The sequence below is a fragment of the Lolium rigidum genome, chromosome 1, assembly GCF_022539505.1.
Source record: "Lolium rigidum isolate FL_2022 chromosome 1, APGP_CSIRO_Lrig_0.1, whole genome shotgun sequence".
In the NCBI taxonomy this organism is placed as follows: Eukaryota; Viridiplantae; Streptophyta; class Magnoliopsida; order Poales; family Poaceae; genus Lolium; species Lolium rigidum.
This window is the reverse complement of record NC_061508.1, coordinates 335,273,241-335,290,326: the sequence shown is the minus strand read 5'-3', so window position 1 is coordinate 335,290,326 and position 17,086 is coordinate 335,273,241. Positions and strand designations below refer to the sequence as shown.

Sequence of the window (17,086 nt, the reverse complement as noted above, 5' to 3'; positions counted from 1 at the left end):
CTTGTAGCAATATGTGCCATCGCTTGTACAAAATCACCGCCGCCGCCGGTGATTGTAGCAGCTGCCACCGCCCATTGAAGCAGCCGTCACCGTCCATTTTGTGAGACAATAAAACATTCAAAAGAAGAGGTTGTTGAGTTGATGGTTATGACAATAAACATGTGGGACTTACCACGGAAGAGTAACAAGATGACCTAGAACTTAAACCACGTAGATGCATAACAAAAATGTTCTTTTGTTATTACGTTCATGTATCTTGTGGCTATGTATTAAGTTCTTATGTGATACGGTCCAACCACCCTTTGGTCCTCTTTTGTACTGTCTACTACTTTGCTACTAGATCTATGTACCCACCTAAAAATCTATTACTCCCTCCGTTATATATAAGCCATATAGTATTTTGAGAACAATTCCAGAATATAAGGTTTATTGCGTTGTCCTACTTGTATGGACAATATTTTTAGAGATTTGATTAGGTTTACTTATCTTATGCAAAGTCCTCTATTAGCTCACGGCAATTACTTACGGTTAACCCTAGCCATACATGGTGTAATTTTTCCTAAATATGCGTTTCTTAATTTCCGTGCCAAAAATTATATGGCTTATATTTAGGACCGGAGGGAGTATCATTTTTTTGAATTTTCATATGTAAATTGTGAATGATATATATGCATCGAGAAATAAAATTTAAGCACCTATAGCAACGCACGGACAGTGTATAGTATAGGCTGAAACAATGGATGCAGCAGACCAGGCCTGGTTATCTAACGGCCATCGTCATATATCCAATCGTACGTAGGAAGACGAAACCGCGGCGTCGCCCAATCCAACGGCTCCCATAAAGGCGGAGAGAGGGTCCCACCTGCCATAATAAACCCACACCGTTTCTCTAATCTGTGGCCGCGCAGGCGTACGTGCGATCGGGCGCCACGCGTCCCGTCACCTACCCGTCAACCCGGTAGCTGTACCCAGGATACATGGACACGTAGAGTCACCAGGGACCACATGTCGGTGAGCCAACTACTCAGAACCGAATCCCGTGAGACGACGCCGCAGCCCCGGCCAGGGTATATCCCCTCGAGAAAATCGCTACGGCCACGCCGTTTCTCCCACAGACAATCTGGGCCCACGCGTACAGCCAGGCTGCGTACAGGTTTTCGTTTGAACTCGCCAGGCGCTGCGCGAGCCGTCTCGGTGGCCGTAGCATTTCACGAGGCTCCGAGGAGAGGCCCAGCCAGCCCACTACGGAAAGACAAAACGATTTTTTTTTTTCTGTTTCCTTTCTTTGAGAAGAAGCATGCTGTCTCTCCCTCTTTCTCCCTCTGGCTCCCGGATCTGAACTCCCCCCAAAATAATCGTGGCCAGCCACAGAAACCCTAGCCCCTGAGGTTTTCCGCCACTGCAGCAGCCCGCCGTGGCGCCTCGCCGGAGAGCTCGGCACGCCGCCGACGCCGATGCCGCCGCGTCCTCCCGGGCCGACGCCGCCGACGCCTCGCCGGCGGCGTCGCGCGGCGTCGGCACGTCCGACCAGGCCAGGAAGGCGCTGACGCTGCGCTCGCCCTTCGACGGCGACGACGACGCGGCGCGGGATCCGCTGCTGCCCGCCCGGGTCGCCAGGTGGGCGGCCGTCGGCGACGTGCGGAGGAACCACAAGAAGGCCCAGCCCCCCGAAGCTGCGGCGGCTGCTGCGGCAGCCGCCGCAGCAGCAGCAGAGCAGCAGCCCAAGGCGAGATCCAACGCGCTCTGGGACAAGATGGAGCCCTACTTCCGGGAGATGTCGCTCGACGATTTCGAGGCGTTACTGCCGTCCGTCTCCAACCGTCTCGATCCGTGCTTTATCATACCATTTGTGGGCAGCGGGAAGGAGCAGCAGTTGCCTCAACACGTTGATCCATCTCATACAGCCGTGGTCGCTAACCCCACCCTGGTTTCGGGCAAGGAGAACGAGGAGCCGGAGAATCACCTCCTGCATGCCAACCATGCGACACAGCACGAGAGCTCAGATTTTGTTTTCCGCAGCAGCATCAAGCTAGTCAGTACCAACGGGGACAGCGAAGGGCACCGCGAGCAGGACGCCATTCCCCAGCAACAGGAACAGCCAGATCCAGGCAAGAGTCTGGAGGACGACTCCTTGAACTGGCTCCTAGCATCGCGAGGCCGGTCCGTGCTCACCTCGGAGCGCCCCAACAAGAAGCGGAAGCTGCTGGGGGCAGACGCGGGGCTCGAGCGGCTGGTCTGGCTGCCGCCCGTGCCAGGCGAGGCCGCTTCAACCTGCGACGTGTGCTGCTTGGGAGAAACTGACGCCACATCCAACAGGATGCTCCACTGCAGCAGCTGCAAGGTGTCCGTGCACCAGAGGTGTTACGGCGTGCAGGTGGTGCCGGACGGCTACTGGACGTGCGCCTGGTGCGACGGTATCAGTTCCGCGCCCGCGCGGATGCTGTCGCTGAACGATGGGGGCAGGATCGTCTCTATGCCCTGCGTGCTCTGCCCCAGGGAGAAAGGTGCTTTGAAGCCTGTGAAATGCGATCCTGGTCAAGCTGCAGATGGGGGCAACCTCAGTTTCGCGCACCTGTTCTGTAGCCTGTGGGCGCCGGAGGTTTTTGTAGAGGACATGGACTCGATGGAACCTGTCACTAATATAGGAGATATCCCAGAGAATCGCATGAAAATGGTGTGCACTCTCTGCAAGGTTATGCATGGTGCATGCGTTCGATGTAGCCATGGTATGTATTTTTCACTCACTTCTCTCCCTCTACAGTATCAAAATAAGCTTGTCTAGATAGTTTTATCTACAAGTGTGCTCCCTGTGTATAGACTTCCCATACAACAGCGCTCTAACAGAGAACTTGTACTTCCAAATTGTTTTGTTTCTTTTTATCCCGCTCTGTCTCGCTGAAATACTACCTTTTCCCCTTCATATGCCTTTTTTCCCCACTTTTCGCTGGAGTAGTTTACAAATTATGTAAAATAAAAGCTTCCAGGATTCATGTGCCCATGTTTAGGAGCTGAAGAGGTATTAAGGCCAACCTTTGTATGTGAAAAGGTCTCTCATAAGCTTACCACACATTGTCTGAAATGTTCAATTGATACTTAATAAATGCCAAATTCAGATGGATTTGAGCAGTGTTATAATTAGAACCGAGTATTGTTTGATTTGGCTGGTCTGTTTTGACTTAACTTTTATGAGTTAGAAGTTGAAGCGAGTCACAGAATGACAGCAGAACCAAATTATTAAGCTTACTCATGCGAAATAAGCTGTTTCTTGTTAAATCTTAACCTCTAATCTACCAGTCGCAGACTGTACAAGCTTGCATAATATCTGCTAGTATTGGCCATATGCAGGCTTAGCATCTTGAGGATGGCGTTGCAACTAAGAATTCAGCTGTTTGAACTGTGCAGTTTGATGATTTGATTTTTGCTGCCTTTTGGGGTTTTACAATCTAGATCTGATCCTTTGTTGACAATGGAATGTAATACAACTCTACAGATATTAATAATATAAGAATGTGCAGTTCACATTAGGCAAGAGGCCTACTGTTTGATGAAATTGAACCACCCTTCCTTCAATATTCTTGGAAAATTAGCTACCTGCTTTATTTGTCAAAGATATTTAATATGGTGCTTTGGTTTACAATCATGTACCATTAGGCGGTGGCGACAAAGTTATTTACAGCACCGTTAAATTGTTCAGTTCATATAGTATTTTTGGAATGATTATACAATCATGGAAGCTGTTAATGGTGAAGTGCGTACGGGTTCCCCTAGTTTTTTTCACTCCATGCGTACTTTGTTGCTTAAGATGTCTCTTATCTTGGTGAATAGCATGGTCCGAGTTTTGAAATGTGTGTTTTCTTTAGTTGATTGTGTGAAAATGTAGCGCGTGTGTTTGATATTGGATAATATCTTTACTAATAGGCTTACAAATTCAAAGTTGGGGCCATGGTTTTGAGAGGTCTGCATGTTCTAAATGTGCTGTCAAGATTTAGCTGTAATTCCTAAAATCCTGTGAAAGATACATGTATAAAATGTCTCCAGTTTAGCGGCACTATCACCTTTTCCATGATCATCTTAGATGACTATAAATGTAGGATGTGCGAATATTATCTTAGATGACTATAAAGATTTAGCTGTAATTATATAATGTAGGATGCGTGAACATCTTAGATGACTATAAATGGCACCAAGTACTCCAGCGAATGTAAATTGCTGAAGAAACACGAGAACATTAGTAGAAGTACAGACCCACGTATGGTCTGCTACTTTACGGCCACTATAGGATTCCTTCACAAATTTTGAGAGCATGAATAGTGAATAGTTTCTTAGCCTTTTGTGATGTCATATGATACCTATTCCATTATCTAAGTTAGCATGTCATTTTGATTTGACTTGTTCTTCAGGTTGGTCTCATGATTGAACTTAGTATCATCTTTTGGTAACTGTAATTCATTCCTGTGGTGATAGAAATCGCGAATGTGATACTGTTTTATTTTCTCCAATGGGGGTTGTGTTGGGCTTGACTTCACTGCTCTTAAGAAAAACCATCTGACGTAAAATCAATATGAACAATAAACTTGTTTTCTGTAGAATCTTGTTCATGTTACATGGAAAGACTAAATCAGTAGATTATACTCGCTGGTGCGAATTCTTAATAGACGCGTAACAAATACACCCCCTTGTAAGCTGAATCAGTAAAATATTGGCGCTGCTGTTCTTGTTGGGATACTCATATCAAGTAAACAAAACAGGTTATCAGCAACACTATTCACACATTCCCAAATTGCTGTGGGGTCATTGTTCGATTTTGTTTTTCTGTTGATAGATGTTTTTTTTTCTTGTTGCTATTTAATTTGTATATAAACCATGTGCAAAGGACTTCCGTTTTCGCTGCATGTAATATCCCTTCTTTGGTTATTGACTAATGTTTTCCAGGAACATGCCGGGCTTGCTTTCATCCAATATGTGCAAGAGAATCTAAGCATCAGATGGAGATATGGGGAAAATCTGGGCTTAAGAATGTTAGACCATTTCTTCTCTGTTGTGCTTTTTGCCTTGGTTGTTTTTGTTCTTTAATAGTTTTCTTGCACATCTGTTTGTAGGTTGAGTTGAGGATATTTTGCTCAAGGCATTCTAGAGTCAGAAGCATCAGTTCCGTACACAATGCCAATGGTGTTACTGAACAGGATACTGCACGAGTTGGGCTGGATGATGAAATTTTTACCACAGACAAGAAACAACAAATGAGATTTACACGCAAGAGTAAGGACAAATTCATGAACGGCATATCCATCAGCTCTAGTTCGTCCAGCCTAAACAAAGTGCAGACAGCGGAGCTGGTTACGACACCATGTACTGCTAGAGCCATCGAAACTCAACAAATCGAACAGACACACATGGTTGTTGATCAGCCTACAGGAGATGGGAATCTTGTGAGCAGTTCTACTGATGTTTCTGCAGTTCTCAGAAAGGTACCTGCTAATCTTACAAAGCAAGATTTTAAGGTACTCATGTTTGGAAGTATTGCGTAACTGGGTTTTATGCTTGTGCTTCACAGCTAATTGACCAAGGGAAGGTTAGTGTTGGTGATATAGAATCAGAACTGGGTCTGTCCTCAGAATTCTTGGAAGCTGCTCTTGTGGTAATCTTTAATTGGAATATTCATTAACTGTGACTGGTTTGCACGAGCATTTCTACTAGGTGGTGTATAATTTTTGGTATATACATACATTTAACATGGCCCTTCCACTTTGGCTCCACTTTTTAATTTATACTATTGAATTTTTCAGATATATCGGTAAAATTTGAAAAAGTTATGCTTATCACAACGTCTACCTTTCGTGCTATTTGTCCTTTACGTCATTACATGTAACACGGCTTGCAGTCATATATGGAATACATAGTGCTAGAGACTGAGTTAACTGTAATTTATGAATATATTTGATATGCATAATGGACTTTCTATGTCAACTATAAATCTTAGCATACGCATGAAACTAAAAGAGATAATAGTTAAATCCATGTTTGTTTATATGTACCCTTTCAAGAGCACGCACAGGTACAGCTGTGCCTATGTGGTGTCATCAATGGATTTGACCTACCACACTATTTTGACCTTAAATCCTATTTTGTTATATAATTTTTTATTCCTTGGCAGCCTGAAACAACCACCTTCTCCCCTGGTCTGAAGTTGAAAATCATCAAGTTGCTGCAAAACTCCGTTCATGTGTCTTCTGTTCAAGTGAAACCTCTTGAAGAGAGTGATATAGCACCAGAAGGTAACACATTAGATGCATTTGTGTGTGCAACTACATTCATTGATCAGTATGCTTGTTAATTTTGCTGCTTTCTTTACTTCGTTGTTAATTTTAAACTCTATGATGTATGTTCATTGATCAGTATGCTTGTTAATTTTGCTGCTTTCTTTACTTAATTGTTAATTGTTAATTTTAAACTCCATGATGTATCACTGCTCTTCTCTGATCCATTGTCAAAATGAACTATGAAAATACTTATTGTTGGCAATACTACAATAGTCGTGCAATTGCTATAAAAGGAGGAGAGGGGTGCCAAAGATTAGGGAAACAAGGGAAAACTCAATAAATTCATGTGTGCCTTATGTTGTGATACAGAAACCAAAAGAATAATAGTTTGATGAAATTCATCCTTTTCATCAGTTGAAATCATTATGGTGTTAGCTACTCACACCCAGTGTGCTAATATTTTTGTAGAACTGGTATGTTGTTTAACTTGTAAACTATGACATTTGACATGCTGGAAACAAAAATCAGGCATTTCTGCACCTATATTAGTTTTAACTTGTCACTGGTTGAAATACTCACTTTTGAGGCTCCTTCGAGTTTCAAACTTGTTCTCTGTAACCTGGTAGTCATAGTATTGAACTAGCCCTGAAGATTGGAAGGAGGCTCTCAATTCCAAATCATAAATAATTTATTTCAGTTGCCCTGCTAACTAGTTCATCTTGGTTTCTGTTTCAAACTTGTTCTCTGTAACCTGGTAGTCATAGTATCGAACTAGCCCTGAAGATTGGGAAGGAGGCTCTCAATCCCAAATCATAAAGAATTTATTTCAGTTGCCCTGCTAACTAGTTCATCTTGGTTGCTGTAGACTCAAATGATTCTTTCAATATTATGGCCAGGTACATTGCTTAGAAGTGAAAGTAAGAACTTAACTGATTCACAACCTGGCTCAGAACTTGAGGAAGGCATCTCATCATTTGATCATAACTATCCTGACAGTGATAAAGCTGATAAAGACTGGTCTAATTCAGTAGAAAATTCCTCGCACACTGGTCGTGATTGTGAAGACGACCATATTTCTGGCCAACGTGTTCTCAAGTATGGTTAAAATCCATTTCTGCTTGCATCTTTCTCGCCCAAGTCTGCACACACAATTTGATGTGTTAAACTACCTAATCCCGTGTTTGCTCTGTGTAGCATTGATGGTTATCGCTGCTATATTCATCCATACGTCGAGAAAAAGTTGCAGGATTTGTGGGGTCATATTTCGAATCAGAATAAGCAGTCTTGTTATCATGGTACTCCTTTTAACATCTCACCATCAATCAAATCATACCACTTACTATATTGTTATTTACATTTTGATCTGATATTTTTTTCTTTTGTGCAATTTAAGTTGAAGAGTTATCCTGCGTTCCTCATGACCAAAATCTTGCTGATTTATCAACAAAACTTGAGCAATTAACAGAGATAGCTGCAGCTGATGAAGCTTCTAAAGCAGAATCGTCAGATATTCTAGAGCATTCACCCCGTGATGAAATAGAAGGAGAAATCATTTATTTTCAATCCAGGCTTCTCAATGATGTTGTATCCAAGAACCAGAGATATGGTATGTGGCATGTTCTTTCTCGTTGTTAAGTTAGTTACAATTTTTATGCTATTTTTACAGAAGTACCAAACCACTTTGACTGCTGTCCTATTATATGCTCCTGTCGCTGCAGCTCTGTCTTAACGATTAACCTTGAGATTCCAAACTTAACTCAATAGTTCAGTAGTTTCTTCTGCTTTCTGAATTGATGTTTCAGTCCTCCTTATATCTTGCAGAAGACCTTAAATTCAAGGTCGTCCAGAGTCTTTCCCATGAATTGGATTCTTTTAATAAACGAAAATGGGACCATATCATTGTGAATCAGTTCCTTCGCGATATAAGGGAAGCTAAGAAACGCGGGAACTCAGAGAGGAGACACAAAGAAGCTCAGGCTATCCTAGCTGCAGCTGCACCTTGTGCTGCACCCAGCTTGAGAAATGAAACTTTTAAGAAAGAGACAGAAAATGATGCAGCGCCTGTCAAACAAGAGGTTCATACTGTTCTTGTGCTTGTTATGTTTATCTTGTGTTACGGATATTCATCTTTGTCTTTTTTGTGCTGCAGAGTACAAAAATCAATGCTGGATCTTTACGAGTTAGCCAATTGACTTTGTTGCCGCAAACAAAGGATCTTTCATTTTCAAACAGTAAAGTCTCAGCAGATAGTAATTTTGGCATTTTTGATCTGGCTAAATTTTCTAAGAAAAATGATCTTCCATGTGATGTGTGCATGCGGCGTGAAACTGTATTGAACCGAATATTTCTCTGCTCAAGCTGCAAGGTGCTCCCCATTTCACTATTCTTTGTATTTCACTTTTGCTCAAGTTGCACTTCAGTTAAATATTAACCCTGCATGTTTAGCAGGCTGCTGTCCACTTGGATTGCTACCAGAGTCGGATGAATCCCACAGGTCCTTGGAAGTGTGAACGTTGTCAAGAGATGTTATCAGATACTGTCATCTCTGCCAATGCATCTGATTGCAGTGGTGCGATATCATGGTTGGTGCATTGTGGTTTCTGCCATGGTACATTAGGAGCTTTTCGCAAGACTACAAAGGGCCAATGGGTTCATGCTTTTTGTGCTGAGGTATTTTGACTGGCATCTTTATTTTTCAATAATGCTGCTTTGCTTTGCTTAGCTTACCTACATTGTTAGATTTGTGGTCAATTTTTCTGTAGTGGCTCTTGGAGAACACATTCAGAAGGGGACAACATAATGCCGTTGATGTAATGGTACTAACCTCTTTGCACCATCACACATGCTCACTATAATATTTAAGATTTGGTTTCTCTTCCGTAGTGTTATTTCATTGTTTATATGTTGATACCACCTGAATCCATCTTGTATTGATTGTAAGTTCCTGTTAGTTATCTTTTTATGATTTTTCTGACTATTTAATCTATCCAAGGAGGAGAACCTTCTGAAGGGAGACACATGCTCGATCTGCCACCACAATGTTGGCACATGCTTGAAGGTCTTGTAAATTATACTTTGGACCTAATCTGTATTATAACGACAGGCCAATTCATTCTTGCTAAGTTTTTCTCTTCATTTATGCAGTGCTGTACTATAGGTTGTCAAGTCACTTTCCATCCTGCATGTGCTAGGGATGCTGGTCTTTACATGAATACGAAAAAGATCGGTAACTTATGGCGGCACAAAGCATATTGTGGCAATCACAGTACTGAGCAAAGAAAGGTAAGTTTGCTTTAAACTGTTGTGAGATGGATTCTTTAATCTGTGACCACAGGGAACTGGTTTTCCTTCAGATCTGATAGTGCAGTAGAAATGGCCTATATACTCTCTATATCAGTCTTATTTTCCTCTTTGAAAAACTTCCACAGGTTGACTCTCAGCAGTATGGACCTGAGGAAGTCAAGATCATGAAACAAATGAGGGTAAATGTGCCTGTTACATGCTTTATTTGTTTAGAAGTGTAGAAGTTCTGTGATCTTGTGAACATTACTGTCTTTTGATTTAATAACTATAGGGTAATAACATATGAACTAATCTATTTCATGTTACTTGTGTAGTTCTGCCTTTTTATCCTGCTCCAAGCATCACCGCGCTTTGTTTTGTGTGGACTTTGCTTCTTTTGTGTCAAAGCGTTGCATTTTGATAAGGGATGACCTATTATGCTTTATAGGTACTAGCTGGAAAATCACATTATACTACTCTCTCCGATCCATAATTAGAACCTTTGAATGAATATATATGCCAAACCGTGTGGTATTGAGCACGTGCCATGGTGGTGGTTTTGATGTATCTGACTATCGGATGGCTAGTAGTCAGTCGCAGGGTTTACGAAGAAACAGAAACTTCATCGCTGTTACCTTTTACTTTTTGCACATGTAGACGCCTTTTTAGGGTGTTTATTTATGTGGAAGTTGAGCAAAATGTATTTGGAAAGTAGTGTCTCTGGAGTAGTGTGAAGTGAATACGCTGAAAAAATGGACTGCAACTTATTTGATTTTTTTGTAATGTGTACTCTATTCTTGCTTGAAGGCAGTTTCATCTTGCGCTTTTCTTCTATCTGCAATTTAAGTGCCAAACCAGTGTATTTTGTTATGTCAGTATTCATTGAAGCCTTAAACACTGTCCCGAGTTGGCTTTACTTTGGCTATGGATCATAAGCTGTGTGTTAAGTATTATATTTTGTGTGAAATCCCTTATGTCTGCAAATATCACTAACATAAGACCTGTGCTCTAAAAATAGCACCTTCATCTTACAAACACACCTGTATCTTAGGGTAGATGTGCTTTATGCTGACATAATATTCCCCCTGCGTGGCAGGTTGAATTGGAAAGATTGCGCCTTCTTTGCGAGAGGATTGTTAAAAGAGAGAAGGAGAAGGTACAGTATCCGTGAATTGCATTTACTTCCTGTCCCTTTTGGTTGCTGAGGAAATTAGACTTCATCAGGCACTCCTATAATCTCTTTCAGAAAACTTGTATCATTCCTTTCTGTTAGAAGTGATATTACTGGGATACATACCAAAGTGCATCTTTTCACTTTGTTTAACCTGATGTTGCTAGCAGTGCCGTAGTTGTCGATATTTTTCTGTTGAACTATCCCTTCAATCTCAAAATGTAACTATCCCACATATTTCACGAGTGACTTAACTCTACATACTTCAATGAGCAATCATTACATGGATATAGAGATTGTAATTTTGATTGCGTGCGCATAGTACCATTGGCTATTGTAGTTAATGATATGCGTGATGGATCAAAGTTTCCCAGAGACCAAGCCCCCACCATAAATTGCGCCTTATCTTGTGAAACAGAGGGAGTTGCAGCAGAAAATTTCAAGGCCGACCCCTTCTCCTTTTCCATAGATTTTTATGGCCACGGAGAACTCCGTCTATGCCTTTTAGGAATAGCCGGTCCCAAGCCCGGGTAAAAGGAGGAGGGTTGTGTTAGGTTTGGCGAGCCAACCTAAAAATCAGCCATTCCTATGGATTTATGGCCACGGAGATATTCTTTGTACTGATGCTGGGCTGTAGTGACCTATTTGCTCTGTTGTACTGGATTGGCATAGTTTTAAGGTCTAGGTCTCTGAACATGTCCATAAATAAATATATTGGGACTGGAAGTTCCATGTATATTTGTACAGTAATCGATAGTGTTACATGCTGCTAATATCTTGTTTGGTTTACTAGCTGCAAAAACTATGTAGTTCTTATATGTCCACTTTTTGTTTTATGCCAGAAAGAGTTGGTTGTATGTGAACATGATATACTTGCTGTAAGAAGGGACTATGTTGCCTCCTCGATCCAGACTCCATTTTATATGTCGGGAACTGGAGCAAGTTCAGAATCTGCCACTACTTCTGTTAACAACAATTCATATAGTGGAAAAAGGCAAAGATCGGATGAGGTCACAGTGAGATCCGATGATGTCACGGTGGATAGTACTATTTCCAGGAAAAACACCGTCAGATTTCCCATTCATAGCAAGGACACCGATAGGAATACAGCTGACAGTTCGACATCAACAATATCGTACAAGCAGAAGTTGGATGATGGGGAATTACTTGCTGATAAGAATCTTCAAGAAAGAGCAGTTGTTGCCTCACAAAAATCAGGAGACGAAGAAACAAAGAACAGTTCGACATCAACAATATCGTACAAGCGGAAGTTGGATGATGGGGAAATAATTGCTGATAAGAATCTTCAAGAAAGAGCAGTTATTGCGTCACAAAAATCAGTAGACGGGGAAACAAAGAACAGTTCGACATCAACAATATCGTACAAGCTGAAGTTGGATGATGGGGAGTTACTTGCTGATAAGAATCTTCAAGAGGGAGAAGTTACTCCGTCACAAAAATCAGTAGACGGGGAAACAAAGAACAGTTTGACATCAACAATATCGTACAAGCGGAAGTTGGATGATGGGGAGTTACTTGCTGATAAGAATCTTCAAGGGGGAGAAGTTATTGCCTCACAAAAATCAGGAGACGGAGAAACAAAGTCAATAGATAAAAAGGTTTGGAATTTTATTCTGCTGTAGATTTACATTCCATTATATCACCTCATTGCTTATATTTGAAGTATATGATGTTGCAGTATGGAGAAACAGTTCAAAACGAACTTGTTGCAACATGTGACCAAGCTAGGTCACTGAAACCATGTGATCAAGCTATGCCACTGAAACCATGTGACCAAGCTATGCCACAGAAACAAGTCCCTCCAAAGAGATATGTTTATACTCGCAAAAAGAAGCAACGGATTCAGGATGTGGTGCAGGTGCCTGGGAATGCATAGCAGCAGCAGATCAGAGTGGCTCCGTCCTTGATCGACAGGGATATGGGGGACATGGTTCGGTGCCTGAAAAGCAGATGGCAGCCAGCGGGGCTGGCGAGTGTTATTATCACACAGCCACAGGGGCACGGACAGGCGGAGGTTATAAAATGGTGCTAACCGAGTCATTATAAAATGGTGCAAACCGAGTCCTTCAGTGTGTATTGAGCTTATATCCAGGTTTGATCCGCTAAGCTGATGCCACCCAGATGACGTGGCAATATGGGTGAATTCATCCACTAATTTAGTTATTCAAGGGCAGGTTTTGTGAAATATGCTCTGTACATTGTCATCTTTGGAGTTATTAGATTAGTTCTGTAACAGAGAACAATTAACTAGCATTAGCGGGCGATGATAGAAGAGGCCAGAGTTGTCACTGACTTGACATCTGTAGTTGACAATTGACATCTGTAGCTAACAACCGGTAGGCCATGTGCAAATGAATTATCTCTGTACAACAGCAGCTGCATATTAAGGTCGAGATGTACCCATAAGTTTGGACTGTTTGGTTGATGCGTGCGTGTGTATGTGTGGCTTACATTAGCTTGTAACATGTTAGATGAAACATTGGCAACTTCTTGATAGAGTAACTTGATATTTATACAGGTTCAGTTTCCTTCCATATGGCACTTTTATCGAAACTCGTATAACGTTTTCTTTAAGTTCATAAAAAAGAATGAACTTACATGCGGCGACCTGGACTGAAGCCTGCTCCTATATGTTTGTTCCAAATGTCATGATTGTAAAATGAAGCAACGACCTTCCTTGGTGCAGCATCTCCAACCCTCGGGTGGACTTTGATGCCGCATATGGACTCACCAGTCACCAGACCATAGGTTGTCAACGTCTCCCACCTCCCTAGTCTCCTAGTCCTAGATTATGATACTACCATAAGCTCGTCAATCCCAAGGCCTTGTACCCACACTAGTAATTTGGCACCGGCAGCAGGACATAATCTCTCCTTCACTTTGATGCCATATGTCACCAACTCTCCTTGTTTTGGCATGTCAACGTCTCCCACCTCCTAGAGCATGATCCCAAATGGCATAAATGAGTATGAACACGCCCGGGATTTCTCGATTGCTTTGGAATGAATTAGGCTGATTTAGGCAGTAGGCAAATGTGACGGTGGAAGTTAGGTCAGAATTTTTGACCTTTCTGCACAAAGGCAGTCCTCGCATTATGACCTGCCGACGAAGGCCTGAGAGCGAAATGCGTCTGCTCTAACCTCTGAGTCTGCTGGCAAATGGACATGCCTCGGTTCACCATACTCACTTAAGAGTCAGGTGATACGATACCTCAGTTAACTCAGTTAGAGGCGTTGCTTTGGAAGACGAATACTTCCTCCGATTCATATTACTTTTTTTTTTTGCAATTCGGATACTGGCATTAAAAGAAACAACGAATAATACAAAGCACCCTAAGAAAAACGAAAATTACAACGAGATCCTTGAGAAGCCCTTCATTTTCAACCTGCAGACCGTGTCGACGGCTTGCCGTCGTTGCCGCTCCTCCCTGAGTCGGCTTGACGTTGTTGGTTGCGGACGGGAAGTCGCCGAACGAGTCAAGAAGACTACATCCGTTCCAAAGACAAAGAAGAAGGATGAACTGCCGAAGCTCCTTGACCATCCAAAGATCCCGCAGCCAGACGAAAACCTCGAAGATGACACCACTCCCACAAGTCTCTCGACGTTGCCGCCGAGATGGGGTTGAAGCCGGGGAGATCTTATTGTACGAGGCGGCGCCACCACCACCTGAGCGCCGCTCCTACAAACTTTAACCCTAAAAACAGAGAACATAGCCTACAAAACAGGGGGTGGAGCCCTCTCGCCGACGAGGGCCGCGATTCACCGCACCCCCATGGCCCGAAGGCCATAGAGGCAGGGTAGATCGGCGGCGGCGCCGGCAGGAGGCGAGGAAGACCTAAATCGCTTCTGTCGCGAGAGCCTCACCTACCGGTTAGTATTTCTAATCTGATCTCAATGCCGTAGGCCGTAGCTACCTCCGTTCCTTCTAGACGGATAGCCTTGCCGGCATCGTATTCCGATTCATATTACTTATCTCTAATATAAATGTATTTAGAGCCTAAAATATGTTTAGATATATTTATATTAACGGCAAGTAATATGAATCGGAAAGAGCATGTATTTTGGTTCAGATGGTGTACATTTTTTCCTTCACTGGTTGGACCCATCATCTCTTGTTGGCTGGTGCTATATATATATATGTTTACTGTCACTTTCTTTTTGATAGGCATGCTTCACCGATACACAATCCAAGTGTAATAGATGCAGAGAGCCGGGAAAATGATAAAATCTGCCCAAAGAAAGTTTTGGAGCCAATCTTTTTTTTTTGGGACCCAATCTCTGTTTGCTTTGGCAATTTCAAAACTCTGTACAAGCGAAAGAGCCTGCCCTTGTCCTTGTTGGAAGGGCGCACGCACGTCTACACCGTCGGATCAGCTACACGGACGGTCCAGTTCAGAAGCAGAATCGGCCGAAGCACCGAGCGCAAAATTCAGTCTACCGCTACAGCGCGTTTCGCCTGATCAGTACTAGGAGTTATGCACAAACGCTACAGCGACGCCGCGAGCTCGTCGCACCGCGCCGGCGCGAAGGACAGCACGTCGTTGCCGAGGTCGTAGACGACATGCGTGTTCTGCTGCTGGTAGTTGCCGATGACGGTCTGGTCTCCGGGCGCCGCGTCGAGCACCAGGCACATGACGCGCGCGGCGTGGTCCTCGAACACGTAGTTGCCGCGCGGCAGCTCCCAGTCGGCGCCGTCCAGGTGGAGCGTCAGCGACGGCACGTGCACGGACACTTCCGGTAGCCGCCGCCGCTGCCTCCAGAACGGCGCCGCCGTCTCGGGCATTGAGAAGCAGAGGTCAAGCGCCGAGCCGGCCTCCGGTCCGATGACCGGCAGCCCGACCTGCGCGATGAACTCCGCCTTCACCGCCTCGTACACGTCCTCTGGCATCGTCGTGATCGACGCGCCGGAGTCGATGATCGTCGACCGGAGCCGCCGCTCCGGCACCGGCAGCCGCGTGGAGCCCACGCTGATGCCCTTCAGCCCGAGGAAGTAGAGCGACGGCTGCGTGGGGTCCTTGATCAGCCGGGTGGACTGGAATACACTGCCGCTGCTCTGGAGCTCGGCCGGCGCGCCGAGCGTGACGAGGCTGCTCTTGGACTCGAACATGGAGGTGAAGCAGTAGGAGAAGCTGGTGACGCCGATCTGGGACGGCAGCGACCACCGCCCCCGCCCGAACCCGGCAATGCCGGTCTCGTTCGCCTGGAAGATGCCCTTGTTGAAGTGGCCACAGCCGAACGTTAACTGCCGGTCAGAGGACTGGTCATCGGCATTGCCGCCGTCGCTGGGCTCGAAGGTGAAGCGGTCGGTGGCGAGCTGACCGACGGTGAGCGACTTGTCGCCGTAGTGGTAGACGTACACGCAGCTCCGGTCTCCCCAGCTCCCACCGGACGCTCCGCCGCCGCAGGAGGTGAACGGGAGCGCCCGGCACAGCGGCGCGTCGCAGGGGACCGCGGCGTAGGTGGAGGACCGGACGGGGTCCAGGAGCGGGACGCCCTGGTCGAAGCAGTCGAGGCAGGGCGCGCACTGCGTCCACACGAGGTCGCTGCCGGTGTCGAGCGTCAGCGCCACGGGCCGCGGCGGCGTGCCCACGGACAGGTGCACCAGGTACTCGTTCGTCACGATGCTGCCGCCCCCACCGGCGCCGAGGCCGGCGAGCAACGGCCGGCCAGTCTCCTTCGCGTGCGAGTGCGACGACGAGAGCAGACGCCGCCGCGCCCTGGTGCGGTGCGCCATGCGCCGCACGAGCTCGGGCCTCGCGAGCCCGCGCCCGGCGTCGGCGTGCGTGAGCAGCGCCATGATCCCGGCGGCCCGGACGTACGCCGGCAGCGCGATCAGGACCAGCAGCGTCGCCGCGAGCTGCCGCTTCATGGTCGGTAGGCGGTAGCTACAGGCACTGACCAAGATTACCAAGAGCTAGTACTGGGATTGTTCCGCTTACTATTTATGTTTGTTCCATTCGCACCAGCAGATTATTGGGAGTACTATATAGTACTGCCGAGGCGTGATTGGATTAATCATTCGATAATGCACGGGAACAGTAGTTGGTGACTGCCTACTGATGCTTACTTCTGGGCAGAATCCAGTAACTAACAATCTTAAAAATAAGATTGCTTGAGAACGAAAAAACAACCTGCGCTTTTGTGGCTGTTGCGTTTTGTTCTTTGTGACATGGACGTTAATTGGCCTGTGAAGCATAAGTCAGCTGAGGACGGCAACAACATGCATATGGTTTGACTCTGACGCCTCCTCGACTGGCTTGTGCTTGCAGAAGGACAGATATAGGGAGAGAGATTGTCGGATGTTGGAGGCTAAAGCCATCTTCAACTGGCCGATTCAAATGTGCACGCTCTA

At 45.0% G+C, this 17,086-nt stretch overlaps 2 protein-coding genes and 1 pseudogene across 4 annotated transcripts; 2 read left to right on the top strand and 1 right to left on the bottom strand.

Moving 5' to 3' along the window:
* Positions 1-1,546: 1,546 nt before the first annotated feature.
* Positions 1,547-8,452, top strand: LOC124663691. Its single transcript, XM_047201370.1, has 10 exons — positions 1,547-2,726; positions 4,933-5,018; positions 5,100-5,468; positions 5,555-5,638; positions 6,155-6,275; positions 7,157-7,355; positions 7,455-7,555; positions 7,654-7,866; positions 8,082-8,361; positions 8,410-8,452. The coding sequence occupies exons 1-10, from the start codon at positions 1,754-1,756 to the stop codon at positions 8,450-8,452; spliced, it is 2,469 nt and encodes an 822-aa protein (XP_047057326.1). The 5' UTR covers positions 1,547-1,753.
* Positions 8,453-8,463: 11 nt separating this feature from the next.
* Positions 8,464-13,268, top strand: LOC124700311 (protein AF-10-like). Of its 3 annotated transcripts, none has more exons than XM_047232472.1 (9): positions 8,464-8,625; positions 8,709-8,930; positions 9,023-9,076; positions 9,253-9,318; positions 9,405-9,542; positions 9,689-9,742; positions 10,639-10,698; positions 11,556-12,332; positions 12,413-13,268. In XM_047232472.1, the coding sequence occupies exons 1-9, from the start codon at positions 8,575-8,577 to the stop codon at positions 12,608-12,610; spliced, it is 1,620 nt and encodes a 539-aa protein (XP_047088428.1). In that variant the 5' UTR covers positions 8,464-8,574; the 3' UTR covers positions 12,611-13,268. The 3 variants fall into 3 exon arrangements, with proteins under 3 accessions (XP_047088428.1, XP_047088434.1, XP_047088419.1); XM_047232478.1 differs by having other exon boundaries at positions 8,706-8,930; positions 9,023-9,070; XM_047232463.1 differs by having other exon boundaries at positions 8,706-8,930.
* Positions 13,269-15,207: 1,939 nt separating this feature from the next.
* On the bottom strand, positions 15,208-16,603 carry LOC124663682 (annotated as a pseudogene).
* Between the last annotated feature and the right edge of the window lie 483 nt (positions 16,604-17,086).

Excerpts from the sequence above, each read along its gene's own strand:
- LOC124700311 (XM_047232463.1), top strand. The coding sequence starts at position 8,575 with ATGCGGCGTGAAACTGTATTGAACCGAATATTTCTCTGCTCAAGCTGC. Across the intron at positions 8,626-8,705 it reads TTCTCTGCTCAAGCTGCAAG|CAGGCTGCTGTCCACTTGGA; the intron begins GTGCTCCCCATT and ends CTGCATGTTTAG. Across the intron at positions 10,699-11,555 it reads TTAAAAGAGAGAAGGAGAAG|AAAGAGTTGGTTGTATGTGA; the intron begins GTACAGTATCCG and ends GTTTTATGCCAG.
- LOC124663691 (XM_047201370.1), top strand. The coding sequence starts at position 1,754 with ATGGAGCCCTACTTCCGGGAGATGTCGCTCGACGATTTCGAGGCGTTA. Across the intron at positions 2,727-4,932 it reads ATGCGTTCGATGTAGCCATG|GAACATGCCGGGCTTGCTTT; the intron begins GTATGTATTTTT and ends AATGTTTTCCAG. Across the intron at positions 7,867-8,081 it reads ATCCAAGAACCAGAGATATG|AAGACCTTAAATTCAAGGTC; the intron begins GTATGTGGCATG and ends TATATCTTGCAG.